General features: G+C 54.5%; 4 protein-coding genes across 4 annotated transcripts; 2 read left to right on the top strand and 2 right to left on the bottom strand.

Annotated features, from left to right (window-relative positions):
* Window positions 1-3,699: 3,699 nt before the first annotated feature.
* CTHT_0070950 (serine/threonine protein kinase-like protein) lies at window positions 3,700-6,783 on the top strand (the record flags this gene model as incomplete). Its single annotated transcript, XM_006697305.1, has 2 exons — window positions 3,700-6,529; window positions 6,587-6,783. 2 exons carry the CDS (start codon window positions 3,700-3,702, stop codon window positions 6,781-6,783), a joined length of 3,027 nt encoding a protein of 1,008 aa, XP_006697368.1.
* Window positions 6,784-8,806: 2,023 nt separating this feature from the next.
* On the bottom strand, window positions 8,807-10,207 carry CTHT_0070940 (ornithine aminotransferase-like protein; the record flags this gene model as incomplete). Its single annotated transcript, XM_006697304.1, has 2 exons — window positions 8,807-8,944; window positions 9,002-10,207. The coding sequence occupies 2 exons, from the start codon at window positions 10,205-10,207 to the stop codon at window positions 8,807-8,809; spliced, it is 1,344 nt and encodes a 447-aa protein (XP_006697367.1).
* A 1,245-nt stretch (window positions 10,208-11,452) lies between these two features.
* CTHT_0070930 (uncharacterized protein) lies at window positions 11,453-13,778 on the top strand (the record flags this gene model as incomplete). Its single annotated transcript, XM_006697303.1, has 3 exons — window positions 11,453-11,791; window positions 11,904-13,207; window positions 13,601-13,778. The coding sequence occupies 3 exons, from the start codon at window positions 11,453-11,455 to the stop codon at window positions 13,776-13,778; spliced, it is 1,821 nt and encodes a 606-aa protein (XP_006697366.1).
* Window positions 13,779-15,759: 1,981 nt separating this feature from the next.
* On the bottom strand, window positions 15,760-17,546 carry CTHT_0070920 (putative nicotinamide mononucleotide transmembrane transporter protein; the record flags this gene model as incomplete). Its single annotated transcript, XM_006697302.1, has 5 exons — window positions 15,760-15,792; window positions 15,859-16,079; window positions 16,208-16,730; window positions 17,063-17,463; window positions 17,516-17,546. The coding sequence occupies 5 exons, from the start codon at window positions 17,544-17,546 to the stop codon at window positions 15,760-15,762; spliced, it is 1,209 nt and encodes a 402-aa protein (XP_006697365.1).
* Window positions 17,547-19,608: the final 2,062 nt, after the last annotated feature.

The raw sequence follows: 19,608 nt of genomic DNA, 5'->3' as shown, positions 1-19,608 counted from the left end.
CTACGTACGACCCCCTACCCCTCCTCTCTCTCTCTCTCTCTCTCTCTCTCTCTCTCTCTCTAGATGTCTGAGCTCCCGTGCTCAGATAGCAACAATGTCTTCAATCCTGTCTCTGTACAATACAGTTTACAGACAGGTACGTCGAACAGACACGAGGACAATTGTCTCACAACCCCGGGGAAAGTGATCGACAAAAATGGACATTGCCTGCCGTGCGATGGCGTTGGAAGCCGGTTGGTTCATAGTCCGTGGGCATTGGTCCGTCAGTGGGGGTAGGTGTCACCACCTCTGTGTGTGTCGACTGTGTGTGTGTGTGTGTGTGTGTGTGTGTGTGTGTTCCCTGCTGCTGCCAGTTGCAAGCACGTTGAGCTGTCGTGAAGGGAACTGTTGAAGAGGCATCATCCCTCGAAAACATTGAACTCCATTGTTTACATTCAGGGAACTCGGAGATAATGCTGACAAGTGCCGCTCAAAAAGAGATGGCATCATCCTACGCAGGCTGTGACGCTCGGATCCGGCACCCGTGGTATGCAGGGCCGCAGCCAATGGTAGAAGGAGAACGGCGTCCGGAGAAAAGAAAGCAAAGGCGGTCGTGGCCAGCCTAGCCGGACGACGTGGCTGCCTGGGCGCGACATCCCGATTCGCTGCGATCGCTCGGTGCACGGGCAGATGATCCTGGCTTTTCTTGTGAGGGAGAGTTTCCTAGGGGCTGGGATTTTTGAGCGTCCGTCAGGCCAGGCCAGAAGCAGCAGGTCGGATGGTCAGAGCCAGAAAGGACAGCTTGAGTTGAAGCCATGGCATACGTTCACAGTCGTGTTCACTGGCAGACACTGTTAGGGCGCCGTGACAGGGCCGGGGAGGGGTCCATTTGGATGGCCGGCTGGCCTGGCCTGGTCTGGCTTGTGGACGGTCTCATCATTTTTATCCGTTGGGAGGACGGAGGGCTGGAGGATTTGATACGAGAAGCTCCCTAGCTGATGGAATGATGAGATGGAGGGTTGGGTTGGGGAATGGACGAGAGAGATATCCGACTTTTGGCCAGGTCCAGATCGGCTTGATAAGATCAAAGCTGATGCTTGGACGGATGGATGACGCGATAAGACAGGGACCGGGAACCTTGCTGGCTGAGAGGGTTGGGACAGGCTAACGGGGTCGCTTGGAAAGGTCCTCGGCCACACCGCGGAGGGTTAGGTTTTTTTCCTCTTTTTTTTTTTTTTTGGGCGTTGAGGGGAATGAAAACATGCAAAATGAAAGAAGTTCCAGAAAACGTGTGATGGCAAGTAGAGAGCTGCAGGGCATTGCAGGGCGAGTTGCGGTGATGGGGAGATGCAGAAACTGTTAGCTAAGGTACATGTATCATGGCCATGTGACAGCGTCCCGTGGACGGAACGTCAAGGTGATGTTGGCATTACTGCTTTCTTTCTTCCCCGGCTTCTTTGGAATGGACTGGCGCTCTGAAACCCTCTCTATTGATGAATGCTTCTCGAAATGCTTTTTTTTATTGCTGTGTTCCGGCCCCGAGTCTTCACTTTTTGTGAGGCAAACAATGACATCTCATCCCGCTACCCGGGCTGCTGCCACACTGGCTCATGGACGCATCTGTGTACGACACTCGCCAGCCTCGATCTGCTGCATCTCCCCAAAACAGTGGATCCCAGGCTGACCGGGTGTTGCTGGCTCTGGCGAATGAAGAGTTGTCGGAGAGTGAATCCGCGCAGGCTGCACTGACTGGGAGCGGGTGAGCGCCAGAGCCAGGGCGCCAGCAGCAGGTGCATGGTGCATGACGGGCAGAGAGAACCTGGTAGAGGCTCCAGGGGCCTTGAGAGCAGCCGGGATCAGCCGGAACAGCGGGTTACACGTAGAGACTTTGTTTACGCAGCATCTTGACAAAACTCCCAGTTAGCACCCATCATACCATGGGAACCACGCAAAGAAAAAAAAAAAAAAGAGCGGCAAATGATGGCTGCCGTTGTGTCCTCGTTTTGGTGGTGTGGTGCTATCGGTGCCTTATCGCACCAAACGTCCAGGTCGCAGCCGGAGACTGCCAAGTCATCGAAGAGTGATGGACTCCAGGCCCCATCAATACCGTTGTGCTAGCCCAGTGGAGCCGTTTCAGTAAAGATGGCTAACAGCAAGGCGTACCCCATTGGTCGTTTCCGCCAGGGGAAAGCACAGAAGGTACAAGGGGTTACCCAGGGCCCGTCGTGTGCGTCACGAGCTCATAACGTCCCTGAATACTCGCACTGTGCTGGCCGTGCTGTTTGCACGTTTCCCCGCGTGCTAGTCTGTTGTTGTCCTGTTCTGGGTTTTGGGCATCCATCAGTGATGGCTGTGAGACAGTGCCTGGCTGCTTGCTTGCTGTCAGCAATGAGGACAACGAGATGCTCCACAGCATGCAGAGAGCGCATTGCTCGTAGCAGTAAAATACAGGGAACAAGCCTACTTGGGGGAGGGGGGGAGAGGGTGTCGCGGGGAGCGCTGTGAGCTTGGGCGTGCCTCGCGGGCTTCAACGCAGGGCTCCATCCAGTGTGGCCACTGGGCTGGGCGACGGCATCCTTATCCACTGGTCCAGCGCTGTTCCAGCATCCATGTCGTGGACTCTTCCACTGTTTCGCTCTTCTATCACTGCCCAGCGTCCACTGACCGCTGTCCAGTCCACCCGCATCACCCGCACGGCGTCGGGGCATCCACATCACTCGCATCTGCTCCAGCCTAGTGTCCTGTGTTCGGTCTCCGATCCCCAGTCCATCCGGCTTCAACTCTCTTCCATCCGCCCTCCGTGCTCTTCCTCCTTCGAACCTGGCATCACGTACACAGGGTCATAAGAGACTCTAGTGTCTGCAAACAGCATCCCGTCACAGCAGCTACGACAGCTAGGTGTGTGTGCTCTACGGCGGCCCGCCTGAGTCATCCGGTTGACCTTGGACGTCACCCAGCAGCGGAATCTCAGCGAGCACCTGCATATCAGCATCCTGCCACATTCATTCACCAGCAGAGGACGTGTGGAGCTCAACGGGCGCGTCTATCAGCCTGAGACAGCCTCAAGTGCCTGCATATCTGATCCGCTGTTGCGGGAGCATATACATACGAAGACAGCCTTAGATAGCCACTGGTGCCTGAACATTTACATCTTCTACTCCTCTCCTCACGAAGCTCAACTAGGTACTCCAACTACTCCAACTCTCGAGCCTTATCACCAACCGTGCTGCCGAGACAGCCACACGTGCAGCCGCTTCCCGTGCGGACATCTCTGTTGCATCCCTACGAAACAGAATAAACTTCTGCGAAACAAACAAACAAACAAACAAACACTGCTTTCATCAAGTTGCCCTGCTTTCTGCGAAACACCGTATATCGCTGCAGCCCAACCTTACCTTTGCCTGAAGCCCAAGCGCCGACCCTGTCTTGTTCAAACACCCCGGGCTTTGATATCGCCAGACACAAGCCATCCTGGTCCATAGCAGCTGACCTAGCTCACCTTAGCGAGCCATCTTCGGTTTGGCAGGCCTCCTTGCGTGCTCGACGATCCCATCTGCAGCGTCTAGGTTGATAGCCGTACCGTCGGCCTCTCTCCTCTCGTCCCTCTGAGCCCGTGTACATGCCGATCTGGTCCCCTCGCGACGTCTTCCGCATAGATTGAGCCTTCGGGCCACGAATACCCCCTTCCGGCCAGCTCCCCCCCTGACGCCCCGGGGAGCCATGGCGGACCGCACAGCCGCGACCTCCAAGAGGTCATCGTCATCGAGGCACGGCGAGGACAATGTCGTCGGGCAGTTCATCATCGATAAGGAGATCGGCAAAGGCAGCTTCGCTCAGGTCTACTCGGGCCGTCATAAGGTGACGGGCGCTCTGGTGGCCATCAAGTCGGTCGAGCTGGCCCGTCTGAACAAGAAGCTCAAGGACAATCTCTATGGTGAGATTAAGATCCTCAAGAAGCTGCGACATCCGCACATCGTTGCCCTGCATGACTGCGTCGAGTCGGCCACACATATCAACCTGATTATGGAGTATTGCGAGCTGGGCGACCTCTCGCTGTTCATCCGCAAGCGCGATAAGCTCATCACCAACTCGGCTACCCATGAGCTCGCCCGCAAGTACCCAGTGTCGCCCAACTCGGGCCTGCATGAGGTGGTCAGCCGCCACTTCCTACAGCAGCTGGCCAGCGCTCTGAAGTTCCTTCGGGCCGCTAATCTGATCCATCGCGATGTCAAGCCGCAGAACCTGCTTCTGTTGCCGTCCCCGCGGTGGCGCGAGACGAACAAGCTGGCCAAGCAGATCCTCAGCGCCAGCCACGACTCCCTAACTCCGGCGGCCGGCCTGCCGTCGCTGCCCATGCTGAAGCTTGCCGATTTCGGGTTTGCCAGGGTCCTGCCGTCTACTTCACTCGCGGAGACCCTGTGCGGCTCGCCGTTGTACATGGCACCCGAGATTCTGCGCTACGAGCGGTACGATGCCCGTGCTGACCTGTGGTCGGTCGGGACAGTTCTGTTCGAGATGGTCACGGGCAAGCCGCCCTTCCGTGCGAGCAACCATGTCGAGCTGATCCGAAAGATCGAGCAGGCCGAGGACTGCATCAAGTTCTCGCGGGACTGTGTTGTTAGCTCCGAGATGAAGCAACTCATCCGTGCGCTGCTGAAGCGGAATCCGGACGAGCGGATTGACTTCGACGATTTCTTTAACCATCCTGTCGTCGTGGGCCCGATTCCGGGCGTCGTTGAGGAGGATATCCAGCTTCAAGAGCAGGCTCGTGCCCAATTACAGCAGGCGCAGGCTCCCGTTGAGCCGAAATCCAGCACGCCTAAGCCTGAGGACCCGTTGTTGCGCCGGCGTCAGTCTCTCGTTGATGCGGAGGTAACACAACCCCCCGGTTCGCCCCGGCATCGTCATGCTTCGCCGTTGACGACACCCGTCGAGCCTAAGCCGTCGTCCCTGGACAGCCCTCGTCTGAGCTATTCGCCGCGTCAGGACGCTCCGGACGCTACCCGGCGGGCCGCCATCCAGCCGTCGACCTCGGCGCCGGGCACCCGGCCGATCGCCTACGTTGATCGCACAAGGCGCTACTCCAACACCTCTCGTCCGACATCGCGCATGGCTCAGTCCCCATCGACCCCGGTCGAGGAGCCCAAGAAGAAGAGCTCATCATCCAAGACGCTCACGGAGGAGGAGAGGGTCGCCCAAGACATTGCGTTCGAGCGTGATTACATCTTCGTGGACAAGATCGCCGTCGAGGTTAACGCCCTCGCGGACCAGATCTCGATGTACAAGAACCAGCAAGTCCTCCAACAACAGCAGCAGCAGGTCTCATCATCCCCGAAATCGGGCCAGCTCATCCGCCGTTCGTCCCAGCGCAACGCTCCAGCCTCGACCTCCGGCGCTGTCGCTCGTTCTGCTTCCACTAGGGAATCCACTCGCACCGATCACTCGCGTCGCGCGTCCTACGAGAAGAGCTTATCCTCGAGTCCGGGAGGGGCTACCTCCATGATCTCCAAGGCCATCCAGGACGCGAGCCTGCGCTTGTTTGGGATTAAGTACACGCCCAGCTTGCTGGGCGGCGGTAGGAGTGGCCATTCCCCGCCGCCGCAGATCTATAACCCCTTCCCTACTGCGTATGCTACGCCTGCGGGGTTGATCGCCGATGGGTCGGCCAATGGCTCGGGCTCGGGGATTGCCTCTGCTGGGAAGGTCATTATCGATGAAGACGCCCGTGTCGCGCAGTGCATCGAGGAGTACGCTACCCGCAGCGATGTGGTCTACGGCTTTGCCGAGGTAAAGTACAAGCAGCTTGTCCCGATGGCCCCATCAAGCGACCACGGCCTGGGCGGTGTCCCCGCCGACCGGATGGGCGAAGAAGAGGATGGCCTGACCCCCGAAGCAATCGTCGCCCTCAGCGAGGAGGCCCTGGTGCTGTACGTCAAGGCGCTGAGCATCATGAACAAGGCGATGCATATCGCGGGCGCGTGGTGGACCAAGCATCAGCAGAGGGCTGCTGTCGAGGCTACGAATGGGAACGGGAATGGGGCGGCTGATAAGTTTGCGAAGAAGATCAACGCCGCGGTGCAATGGATCCGGAATCGGTTTAATGAAGTGTTGGAGAAGGCCGAGGTTGTCAGGTTGAAGCTGATCGATGCGCAGAAGAGACTGCCGGAGGAGCACCCGAGTCATCCGAGTAACCACCCGCCGGAGACCGGCTCGCACTCGGGGGCGGCTTCCGGCAGCAGCGGGGTTTACTTGAGTCCTGGGATGAGTGCTGAGAAGTTGATGTATGATCGGGCGGTTGAGATGAGCCGGACTGCGGCGATCAACGAGATTGCGAGCGAGGATTTGCCGGGGTGCGAGATCTCGTATGTTACGGCGATTAGGATGCTTGAGGCGGTGCTGGAGAGTGATGATGAGCAGGGGGTTGGGCCGCTTGGTGGTGGGAAGAAGGGGGAGGGGAAGGATAAGGGGAAGGAAGAGGAGACGGGGGCTAATGGGGGCGGGATGGGGAATGGGGTTATGAGCGTGGAGGATCGCGCTACGGTGCAGAAGAGTAAGTCTCCCTCCCCATACGGTTGAGGATGAGATTATGCTAAACGCTTGAGAACAGTGATCCAGATGATCAATACCCGCCTGACTAGCCTGCGGAAGCGCATGGCGGCTATTGCGAATGCGTCGCGCGCGCAGCAGCAGCAGCAGCAGTCGCAGCAAGGTCAGGGGCTAGGACAGAGTCCCGGGCAGGGAGGTATGGTTATGGGGCATAGGAGGAGTGGTGAGGGGTCGAGGAGCGGGATGCCTTCTGTTTGAGAAGGACCTTAGTCTTGTCCTCCCCTCCATCTGCTCTTGTCCTTTCTGACGTACCCTGACCTGAACTACCTAATACTCGTCGGTTATGAGATCATCAGAGAGGGTAGGCGGTTGGGAGAGGAGGGGGTGTTGTCCCCATTGTAGGTCAGTGCTTCACATGGAGTATTGCGCCTGCTAGGGGAGCTCACTTCCGATGATTGTTCCCTCTCCTCCTCCTCTCTCACCGTCCGTAGTTGCTCCGGGCAGAGAGCCTTTCCTGCTTGACAGGGGAGTCTTACCCACCTAGACGCACAGAAGATGTGTCTAGCTTTCTTTGTTATGTCTCTTTTCCCCCCCCCCCTTCCCCTCCCTCCCTCCCTCTCTCTCTCTCTTCTTTTTTTTTTTATTTGTTTTATTTTTGGGACAGAGACTGAATTCGGGCGGAGCCGGCTCGAGCCCGTGATTTCCATTAGGTTAGGCTTGGGAAATTTGCATGGTTGGGTGTTCATTCGGTCGGGACTGGGTTTGAGTTCGAGTTTTCTCAAGGCCGCCGGGAGTAGGACTTATACGCCCTTGTCTCTTCATTAGGTTGACTGAGGGATTAGGTTGGCATCTGCTGGAGGCTGGCTCTGGATTGCTCTTTTGTTGTTGTTGTCTTTCTGCACATGGGCGATAGGTGAAGAAGGGTTTACATTCGGCTGGCTTTGCGGTTTGCAGTTTGCGGGTCTGCAATGGCGTTCTTGGGACGTAACCGGTAGCTCGCGCACACATCACCTCACATTGCTTAGGGGGTTCTTCATCAAGGTATTTTCGTTTTTGTTTTTTTTGTTGTTTTCGGTTCTTCGAGGTTTAGCACATTGCTGGGCGGATGGGTGGGTGTCGATAAGTCGGAAAGTCGGAATCGGAGTTGGGCGGGCCGTCTTCTTCACTCAGTTGTTTTTTAAACAACTTCTACGGGGTTACGTAGATACATACGTACGTAGTTAGCTCACTTCATTGATACTACTAGGTACTTAACTGAATGGCTTCAAGGGGTTGAGGTCAGGTTTGAGTTTGGCTGGGTTGGGTTGGGTTGGGCTGGGCTGGGCTGGATGGGTTGGGCTGGACGGGTTGTGGCTCGTTTTTTTTTTCTCCTCTCAATTATCGCTCTCGACTCTTTTAACTTTTCGATTGAACTGCGCACGTTATATGCAGAGGCTTACTTCCATGCCTCCGAGTTTCATTGCGCCTAAGGCAAGTGAATGTTGTGATTGCGCGCTAGGTTAAATCGAGCAGTTGTTGAAGTGAGTTGGATGGAGATTTGGCGTGAAGAGCATAAAGTGGAGATGGGATATCCTACCTATTTATATCTTTGGGGGGGAGGGGGAATTGATCTAAGGTTTGTGTTAAAACCCGTATGGTGTTCCTTCAATGGTAGCGAAGAGCAATCCACTGATCTTGTTTAAGTGTCATCTTGCCGAGGTATATATATATATATATATATATATATATCCGGGTAACGAGAATAGGTGCCCGAGCTTTCGCTCAACCTTTAGGAGCCGGGTAGCTAACAGGACCATCATCGTATTGAATGGTCTGTTTGGTCGATCACTTCGCATGGTTACTGTCAAATCTAAATGTACTGCTGACCGGAAGTATTCTTCAATGTTTATGGTAATCTGTTGTTATCATATATCCTACTGAGACAGCAAATTTTCATCAAACCTTTAGAATCCTCTCATTTATGAGATCCTCCTGTTTACTGATTCAGATATCCGACCTGAAACCTTCAACATATCAAAAGATGAGAGAACAGAACGTCTAGGTCAGCCATGAATGCCCCAGGCCTCAGAACCCCCGGACCAAACCCAGAACAGTCTGTTAACTCCGGACTACCCATGCGAGCCGCACGCCCCGGCTTCTCCAACAATTGACCCCGTTCAGATCTCCCTTAATGCATCTCCGAAAGAAATGTGGTATCAAATTGACATAACCAAACGAAAAGCATCCTATCAAAAGAATCATAATACATCGAGATAGATCCTCGGGCTAGTTAGTACCCAGTTCAATGATCCTCGCTCTTCGGGGCAGTCGGCAGTTCCTTCAGGGCCTCAGCAATTTTCTCAAGGGCCCAGCGCAGCTGCTCCTCGGTGATGACCAGCGGAGGGGCAAAGCGGATGATGTTGCCGTGCGTGGGTTTAGCCTGTCACTCCATCGTTAGCATTCCCCTACACCGCAAGAATCCCTGTTCAGTACTCACCAGCACACCCTTCTCCTTCAGCAGTAAGCACAGATCCCACGCCGTCCTGCCTTCCGTCTTGCTCTCATCGATCACAACCGCATTCAACAACCCCTTCCCCCTCACACACTGCACAATCGGGCTCTTAATCGCCTCAATCCCCTCCCTAAACACCCGTCCCAACCTCTCCGCTTTCTCAACCATCCCCTCCTCAATAACAAGCTCCAACGCGCGAATTGACACCGCACACCCCAGCGGATTTCCACCATACGTAGACCCATGCGTACCAGGCTCAACAACCCCCAGAATGTGCTTGTCCGCAAGCACACAGCTCACAGGATACATCCCACCGGAGATGGCCTTCCCCAGCGTAACCATATCCGGCCTGATCCCCGACCACTCCGAGCACAACATCCTCCCCGTCCTCGCAATCCCCGTCTGAATCTCATCACAAATCAACAGGACATTATGCTTCTTGCACAGAGCATGCACTTTGGCAAGGTAATCCTCATCGGGTACCACTACGCCGGCTTCACCCTGAATTGGCTCAACCAACACCGCGGCGGTCTCCTTCCCGAATTCGTTTAGCACCTCCTCGATATCCTCGACCATATTATACCTTATAGGCTTGCCAGTTTTCGGGTTAACCGCCCCCACACCCGGCAAATAAGGTCCATAATTCTCCCTGCTCTCCGGGTCCACCGACAGCGACACGGCCGTCATCGTCCGCCCGTGAAAACACCCCTCCACGCTCCACACCATCGCCTTCCCCTGCGGCACTCCCTTCACCTTATACGCCCATTTCCTCGCCACCTTGACCGCCGTCTCGACCGCCTCTGCGCCCGTGTTCATCGGCAGTACCATGTCATACCCAAACAGCTTCGTCACCTTTTCGGCCCAGACGGGGAAGACATCGTTGTGGAACGCACGAGAACTCAACGTCAGACGGGAGGCTTGTTCGCTCAGGGCTTGCACGAGGGCCGGGTGGCAGTGGCCTTGGTTCACGGCGGAGTAGGCCGAGAGAAAGTCGAGGTATTGGCGGCCTTCGGGGTCCCAGACGTGAACGCCTTGGGCGCGGGAGAAGACGATGGGGAGAGGGTGATAGTTGTGGGCGGCGTGGGTGTTTTCGGAGGTGATGGCGGTAGTGGTCGAGGGGGAGTGATAGCGGTCTTGTTTTTGCTGGGGGACAGGGTGAGGACGGGTAGATTCTTCGGCGTGGGGGGCCATTTTGGTAGCGAAAAAAAAAAAAAAGATCTTAATGTTTGGAATAATTTTTAGATTGGTATGTTTTGAGACGATCGCTATTTGTTAAGGAGTCAGTGGGAGAGGGCTAAAGTATAAGTGAGCCGGTGACGTTAGTGTCCGTAAAGGTACCCGATGATGTATGGGTGGGGCAATCAGCGATAAAAGGAGACCGAGTTATCGATGCAAGAGTGACGTTCTTATCTGATAAATGATAAAGGTGCTGTCTGTCTTCGAGCGACTGCAACTCAATCTGATGTTTTAATTGACTTTTGGAATCTCAAGAAGAACTCAGCAGCTCTATACTACCTCTTCCCCCTCTTCTCCCCTTCCACAAGTGGCGGGCATTGCCACTTTATAACCCTCGCCCCGACCCCCGATCATCCGGCCTTGATTGTTTTTCATATCCTTGTTCTCCTCTTGATCGCTTCCCTTGCCAGCCGCAGCTGTGCTCCGTAAAAGAGTGGAATCCCGTGAAACGCCACCATACCCCTAAGTGCAGGTGTAAGCGGACGCCGCATCCGCTTCTCCAGCATCCCGACCACCAGCAAAGGCTGTGCCGCTCCGATTGTGCCAGCGCTGCTCCTCCGATTGTGCTCATTATCCAACAAGAAATGGTGCTTAACGTGAAAAAGCAGTGGATGGTTTTGCTTTAAGTTGGTGTCCATGATCCCGAAGCTTCCTTTCCTATCTTCCTTCCAATCTCACAGTATCTCTATTCCTATCTTCTTCTCCTCCCTTCTCTACCCTGCCTGCTCGCTTATCCCCGGCCCCGGACGTGCCCAATCCATTCGAACGCCGGGTCGCATGGGAATCCCGTGGATTGCCGTCGCCGCAAGTTTGCTGCTGTCTGGTCACAACCCGCGCAGCCCGCTTCCCGCCGCCTCGTGTTCCCCGCGTTTGTGGTCTTGGCTGTAGTTGGTTGGTTGGTTGGTTGATACGTGCACAAATACCCTTTCTCCTTCTTGGTGAGTCGTACAGGGGGTACAGCTCCGACTGAAGAATGATTGGTTGTTGGTGACGTAGGGCTGGGATTATGCCAATCAGGGAGTTTACTATTACGTTCTGTGGCGATCTGGGTTGCTCAGTGGGTCCCGGCTGGTTGGCGCCAGTGTTGACAGCTGGCGGGTTGGTGACAGCTGGAAGCTCATCATCTCACGTGTCGAGCTCACTATTATCGAGCTTCATCAGCTCGAGCTTCAAGCTCACTACCCATCAACACCGACAAAGATGGAGCCCAACCCCAGCTCCAAAGACATCATCAACCCTAAAACCAGAAATGAACGGCCCACTCGACGAATAACCCCTCTTCCCCCAGGAACCCCCCACCCGCAAGTTACCCTCGCCCAAACCCACGACGTCCTCTCCCTCCTCCTCCTCTTCCGCTTCCTCAACGCCCTCCTCACCCGCACCTTCTTCCAACCGGACGAATACTTCCAGTCCCTGGAACCCGCCTGGCATCTCGCCTTCTCCGACTCTTCGGCTTGGCTAACCTGGGAATGGACATACCAACTCCGCTCCTCCTTATACCCGGCCCTCATCGCGGCGTTTTATCGAGGAGTGGACGGGGTGATGGGGTTTCTGCAGCTGTACCCCCCGTTTAGGGCGCTGATCTTGACGGCGCTGCCGGGGGCGGTGCAGAGCGTGGTTGCGGCGGTAGGGGACTTTTTTCACGTGGAAGCTGGGCATGGATTTGTACGGGAGGGGGAGTAACGCGCCGTGGGCGGCGCTGTGGTTGAGTGTGGTGAGCCCGTGGGGCTGGTACGTGTCGACAAGGACGTTTAGCAATTCGATGGAGATGGGATTGACTGTGGCGGGGGTGTCGTATTGGCCTTGGGAGATGCTCAAGGGTGAGGGGGATAGGGATGGGGATGGGGATGGGGATGGGGAGTTGCTATTGGTCGGAGAGAGGGTAAAGAGTTTGAGGATTTCGCTTGTGTTGGCGGCGTTGGCAGTTGTGTTGAGGCCGACGAATATCCTGGTTTGGGTTGTTATCCTTGGGATGACGCTCGCAAGGCTTGTGAGGTCGCGACGGGAGGTCCCGGTCTCAACGCTGGTTGTTCTGTTCAGGGAGATTCTCCTTTGCGGTGGCGCTGTTCTCGCTCTCTCGGTGCTCTCTGACAGGCTGTATTTCGGCTTCTGGACGTTTCCGCCGTATAAGTGGCTGTACTTCAACATCTCGCAGTCGCTGGCCGTCTTCTACGGGCACATGCCGTGGCACTACTACCTCAGCCAGGGCATCCCGCTCCTCATGACAACCTTTCTCCCGCTCGCCCTGGTCGGAGTCGTGAAGGCTCTCTTCCCTCCCGATAATAGCTGTAAATCAGCTGTTCTCAAGACGCTAGCGACAACGGTTGTCGTAGTCGTAGCCATCATGTCCCTGATCTCTCACAAAGAAGTCCGCTTCATCTACCCCCTGCTCCCCATACTGCACATCCTCTCCGCTCCCTACGTCGCAGCATTCTTCACCACCCCCGAGTCAAACTCCTCCACATCCAATGGACCTGTTGTTCTCCGCCGCAAACTCACACTTGCCAACCTCCTTACTATCAACTTTTTACTCGGAACCTACCTCAGTGTCTTCCACCAAGCCGCCCCTCTGTCGGTCCTGCAATTTCTGCGCGCTGATTTCGAGAGGATTCATCCCGAGTCGCTTTGGCTGGGGACGGATCTGCTCTCTCCCGAGACGCCCCTCAGCCTGGAAGAAGGACATGAGTTGTTTGCTCTATTTCTCACTCCCTGCCATAGCACCCCATGGCGCTCACATTTAGTTTATCCCGCCCTCCGGGCGAGGGCACTTACCTGCGAGCCGCCGTTGCATACCAAACCGGGGAGCGTGGAGAGGGAGACGTATTTGGACGAGGCAGATCGGTTTTATTTGAGGGATCCGAAGAGGAATAACTCCTACGGGTTAACATTCCTCGCTAACGAGCTTTTTCCCTTGGCGCAAGACGGGAGTGGGAAACGCGACGGGGAGATGCCAAGGTATATCGTTGGATTTGAGGGGATTGAGCCTGTATTGAGAGAGTTTTTTGAGAGTGAAAATGGTGAGGGAAAACAGATGGGAGTCAGGCTAACGAGAGTGTGGAGCGGGTTTAATGGGTTATTTAACGAGGACTGGAGGAGGAGAGGGAGGTTGGTGGTGTGGGATACAGGGGTTTATAAGGGGTCGGCTAAGCCGCTGGAGGAAAAAATAGAAGAGAGGCGGGAGAAGGAGGAGTTGTAATGATGATGGGTGCATCTATTGATCTATCTTGGGAGGGAAAAAAAAAAAACAAAAAGAAAGAAACGGACTTGTGTTCTAATGAAGTTATAGGTATATAACTTGATTAATGTATACTTGTACTTATCACTCACTCCATCTCTGCATTTACCCAGGCCTGCAAAGAGTCCATTGTTTTTTTCAAATTCCTCATCGCCTGCCTCTTCCACCACCACCACCACCACCACCAACAACAACAACAACAACAACAACAACGGCGATGACGACGACGACGACGACGACGACGACGACGACGACGACGACGACGACGCAACTTCTGTTAACATTATATAGGTTAGCTTCTGCCTAAAGTCACTTCTGATTGTGGGAAGTTCTAAGAAGAATTTGAGAGAAGTAGGCATAACTGACTTCATAATTAGTCATACGTTGCGTTAAACATGGAGCCGCTTCTCTGCCCATCACTGTCGGATTTTTGAAGAAATCATGGTCCATGCCATCCGTCCGTTGCAAGACATATGATGATGACTTTTGCCCCAGGCATCTATCTCAGTTTAAAAGGGTCGCATCTTCTGCCGAAATCCATCCTCAGGTCGCTCAGTCTTCTCTCAGTTTCGAGAGTAGGTAAGATGTCCTTCGGGGTTTAAAAATGCTTCTGCCGTACCGTCATCATCCCCTCCAATCACTTTTCGTTGACATTTTTTGATATTCACCCCCTCATCACCTTTCATGCCAATCTGTCTTTGGCCAGCCCAACATGCATCAGAACTCTGTCAAAATGCGTAGACTCTCTCACCGGTTCCCTGCATACGGACATTTGCGATCTCAGATAACAGGTTGATGAGGATACGCTAACCCCTCTCGATGAACTAGAGATTACCATGCCTTTAATCGTGGTTGAGGACCTCGTTTCGATCCTCTACCCATTTGAGTCGAGGCAGGAGACCATCGATAAAGGAGCTTCCGGCCGCCAAAGCTTGTGGCAGTCTAGGCTTGTGAGAAAGCTGGATCAGCCAACACTCAAACAGGAGCACGCGAGAAATGAGACAAACGCCCACCCAAAAGCCTTCTTCTTCTTTAGAACTTGGCGGCTCTGGAGACCTGGCAGTGCGCAAATGCATTGCCCGGTTTCTCCTCCCCCTCTCCCCTTAGATCACTGGTCCATCTCCAGCACATCAGCTCTGAAAAGTACAACCAAGTCTCTAGTGCTCATAGAGTGGCTGATAAGGCGACTATGTCCAGGATGTCCGACCCTTCACAGGAGAGTACGATCAAAAATAAAGGTGCAGAGTAGAGAGAAACAGTGGAACAGAATGCAGCTGGCAAGTTCTGGCGTACATAACACATCCAGCATGCAACAATCTGGGATGCTCTAAGTGAATCGTTGGCGCTTCTGTCGGTACTCAGCCAATTGCCCATGCAGGTGCCTAAGAGCATGGTCCATATGGCCTTGTCTTGGAGCTTCTCGTCAAGCATCCAGTCAGAGGCCCGAGAGGCATTAAAAGCAGCTTCGATAGCTGATTCCGAATGCCTGCTACACCTGATTGAACGGACCTTGACTCACACTCGCGATCAACTCCGTGGACATGAGCATGTTCTTGTCACTCTCGCCCCGTGACCCGCGGAGGAAAAGTCCCAAGGAGAAACCGAGAAACCAAGCAAGCTGCCCGCATACCGTTACGCTATTGGGGCTACTACCAACCCTCTCCGGAAACCTGGTCTATATATCTTGTGAAAGCGAATGGGATACGCCGGTTGCTCTTGGAAGCAGAGACCTGACTCGTTCTTTAAACCTCGTTGCTTACCGGGAAGGATTGTACTCCCCCCCGACTTATAGATATTCTTTTGTCGGAACCTGACCCCAGGAGTGGCTTTGCTTTTGCAAGCAAAGTTAGTCCTAGGATATAGCTTGCTCCCACGGACTTGACAGGACGCGTCATAGGGCAATATTCGATCATGATCAGGGAGTATAAAGACCGTTCACCGGCCTGGCAGCAGGGTTCAGGGTCAGCATGATCCTAGTCGCAGAACTATTAAATGAGGGGGCAGAGCGGCTTCGTTGGATAGATGGATGCTGTCCTCAGAAACTGCTCCAATATCCACAATTCATGGGCCGTTCAGTGAAGCGAACTAAGAGTTATTAAGCTAGCCACTCGAGGGCTATGTCCACTTTGATGGTTATTTGCGCATTGCTCTATCCTGCTCCTCTATATTTTCTGTCCTTTTCCCATCCAATGACCAGTATCACTTTCAACCACCATGCATCTCATAGCCACATCATAACTAGGATAATGCAACCAACCGAACTGTGGAATAGCTAAAGCATATACTTGAACTCCGGACTCAGATCCTACGCATTGTCAGTAAGACGTTCACCTCTTTCCAGGATTCAGGATTTCTGAGGTAAAACACTTACCCCCAAAGCCGTCTTCTCCTCCTCCGTCAGGTTGAGTTCTCCCTCCCGGAGGATCTTTTCTTTCTTGCGGTTCTCCCACGCCACGGCCAACTCGTAGGCCACACACGACACCACGCTCAGCGAGATGAAGCCCACGCATATCGCGTAGCCCTTGGTGAAACGTGGAGCGTCCTCTTTGAGGAAGGAGTAGGTTGAGATGATGCCGCCGATATTGCCGAAGGCTGGGGTGGTGTCAGTATCAGGGGCAATATATGCTTAGGGTCAAAGGGGCGAGGGGCGGAAGATGAGGGGGGATGAGAGGGTAAGAAAAGGGCCGGAAAATCTGTTTCAAGGGTAAGCAGATACTCACCAACTTGCCAGGCACTCCCCACCGCGCGTCTATGATGCCCACCCAAATTCATATTAAACCAGCACACAATCACCGGCATAGCCGCGTACGTCCCCATGCAAATCAAAAACAACGCCGCATACTGCACATCCAGCTTGTCAAACACACTGAACAGCACCCCAAACCCGGCTACGCTCAACAAAATGGGCGTCACGGTAAAGGCGAACCGGTGCCTCGCCTTGTCCGACGCGATGGCTACAATCATCGCCAGTCCAAACGCGCATGCCCAGGGCGGGACAGATCGCAGTTGTGTCTCGATTGCGCTGGACGAGTTGTACGCTTGGATGATGGTCGGGGCGAAGAAGGCATAGGAGTAGGCGGGTACGATGAGGCCTAGGTACATGAGGCCGCCAAGCCAGACCTTGTAGTCGGTTAGGACGCGGAGAACGTCTCGAGGGGTGATGCGTTTTTCGGCAGCAGAGGGGCCTTGGTCGAGGGCGAGTTTCGCTTGGAGGTAGGAGAGTTCTGATGGGGAGAGCCATTTCTGGGAATCGTCAGTTCCAAGTCATCATCTCAATATCAAGACGGGAGAAGAAAAGGGGAACAAACCGCCTGCTCCGGAAACCCAGGGAACGTAAACAAAAACAACGCCCCAACCAACACCGTCACCGCGCCCTCGATAATAAAAATCCACCTCCACCCCTTATACCCTCCCACTCCATCCATCTTTCCAATGGCGCTCGCCAACAGGCCCCCAAAAGCCCCCGCCAAGCTGGTCGAGCAAAAAAACAGCGAAAACCGCTTCTGAGCCTCCCCCCTCCGGTACCACGACCCAATCACATAAAAACACCCGGGAAACATGACGCACTCACACACCCCGAGGAAAAACCTCGCCGCCAGCAGTCCGCCAAAGTTCCTACAAAACCCCTGACACACGGTCACGACACCAAAGCCGATGCAACATGCACTCAACCACACCCTCGGACTGAGTTTTTTCAGGAGGATATTGGAGGGCACCTCGAACAGGATGTAGGGGATGAAGAAGATGGTCAACGCGGTGTTGTAGTCGTAGCGGCCGGTCATGTGGAGGTCGGACTCGAGGCCGAAGGCTCGCGCGTTGGCGATGTTGACACGGTCGAGAAAGGCCAGGAGGTAGAGGGTTATGACGAAGGGGAGGATGTGGGTGTCGATACGGAGGGTTAGGAGGCGGTCGGAGGTGTTGGGGGGTAAGATGGGGAGCGAGGGGGGAGAAGGGGAGGGGGATTCCTCGTCGGAGGCTGGGGATGAGGTTAGATGTTAGGTTACCTGGATGAAGGGGCATGGACGTACAGTGTTTTTCCCGTTCGGAGCGGATTGACATGTTTGTTGTTGTTGTTGTTGTTGCTGCTATTGTCAGGGGTTCATTACAATCAGCTTGACGACACTCCGTGGATGAGTGAAAGGAAGGAAGACGTGAGGTGAGAGGCACAGACAGTCCTCAGCACAGACGTCACTCAGATCCTAGTCGCCTCGCAATCAGCAACCATCGAGCCAAACCTATAAGTGTTACACACACACGTTTCTCATACTATTATACAAACCCCGGCCGCCAACGTCCCTCCGTCTTCGGCCAACCGCCCTTCAACGCCTCGGCTTCCCCCCCCCCTCCCCCCCCCGGCACTCTCCGCATCCGCACCGCCGGGAATATAAGTGCACCTCGGCGGCTAACCTGAGCTTTGACGCCGCCGGCTCGGATGTGACTTACCGTATGCAGCAAAGATTGACTGGTTCAACCCAACAGCCAGCTGCTCCGTAGCCAGGCCCGTTGTGCAAAATGGGGTTGGGTGGGACGGTGAGACATGGGGTAGCTCGTGGCTCGTGGAGGTTGGCGCTAGGCGATCCCGCTCCGGGGGATGTGACGAGTGGGAAAGTCCACATCCGTCGAACACGGGGTTTCAATCTTGTGAATAGGTCCGGACCGGTTACTACTGTTGTAGCTTCTGCTTAGTGCTCGAGTCGTGAGTTGGGCTTGTTGCTTATGACAGCAAACGGTTGAGAGTGATCCCCTATGAAGCCCCATCCGGATACGTATTCGATTGATACCTAAGCTTCCACTTGGACTTGGGAGTAAGACGATACAGCTACTTCTCTCACAATACCTTGTGAGCACTCAGACCGGCTACCCTTTCTCTTCCGACGAGTCACAGTCACAACCACCAACGTCAGGCTTGTGACAGCTCAAACTTCGTCCTCGGTACTACGGTACTACCTTCTCCAAAGCCCACAATCTACCTAGACAAGCGATTCCCCAGCTGACCCCCCGGCCGGCACTTCTAGTATTTCTCCTGTCCCCAGTCAGAAACAGCCTGTTGGTTATTTCAACGTCCGAGGTCCTCGCTAAACAATAACTCCGGAGCTACAGTACAGAAGGGGATTGACACCGCGGGGTTGGTGGGTCTTGAGCTGAGGAAGAAAAAAACGGCCGACTTCTCTCTGCCTTCGAAGCTCCAGTCGAGATTCCTCGTGGACTTGTCACATAAGACCTTCATTCTCGTCGGAACGATCGGGCCTCTGGATATGGGTCAGCGGTTGGTGTGACGGTACGGCAAGACCGCTGTGGTTGTTGTTGTTGCTGTGACACATGTCATGCCCATGCTGCCTCGTCCATCATCTAGGATTTGATCCAAGCTTACAAGGCATCTTCCCCGGAAGTAAACCTCAACCTAGGTCCCGTAGCATCACCAATATATATCCCCACGCCTATCCGAAGATCGGACCTCAACTTACTCCAACACCAGCTCTACCAGCCTAGCTCGGGTAAAGATCGGGGTTGATCCTCTCAGGAGCAACAGACCGCGTTACACTCTGTACGCACCTAGTCAGTAGCGTTGGTTACGGCACATGCATCTTGCTCCTGCTTGCGGGCAGTTGCCGCATTCATCTGCCGCGGCCGGGGGGACACTGTTTTCGGGCGAAAAGCTTCGAGAAATTTTCTATGGGCTAGGCCTGAACTGTGTTTGGTCTGGTCCCAGACTCCAGAAAGTTGGGGAATGATTGGGGATAAAGTTGGTTACGCTCTGGGGTCTTATCGCCGGTGGGTCAAATCGGAGAAAGTCGACTGGAGTGCCGGTGGCTGACGATGATGATGAAAAAGGCTGACAACCTACGAAAAGGGTTCTTATTCGGGCCGGGCCTGTCCTTAGCGGGACCGCCCGGATGTTGGCTCGGACTTTGAAAGTCAATCCTCAGGGGGGAACTAGCTCTCCTTGCTGAGTCTGATCTCGGGAAAACTTCATCTTAACTTTTGAGTGTAACTCCCCTCATATGTATTTAGCATCCTTCATCCTTCTTTTGAGGAGTCTACGGCCGAATGTACATTGGCACCCAAGAGATAAGCCCCAACCAAGAAAGCTCTTACACTTCAACCCCAACCCGTCCAAGCA

Source organism: Thermochaetoides thermophila (assembly GCF_000221225.1).
Source record: "Thermochaetoides thermophila DSM 1495 unplaced genomic scaffold scf7180000011822, whole genome shotgun sequence".
In the NCBI taxonomy this organism is placed as follows: domain Eukaryota; kingdom Fungi; phylum Ascomycota; class Sordariomycetes; order Sordariales; family Chaetomiaceae; genus Thermochaetoides; species Thermochaetoides thermophila.
This window is presented reverse-complemented; position numbering and strand designations above follow the sequence as displayed.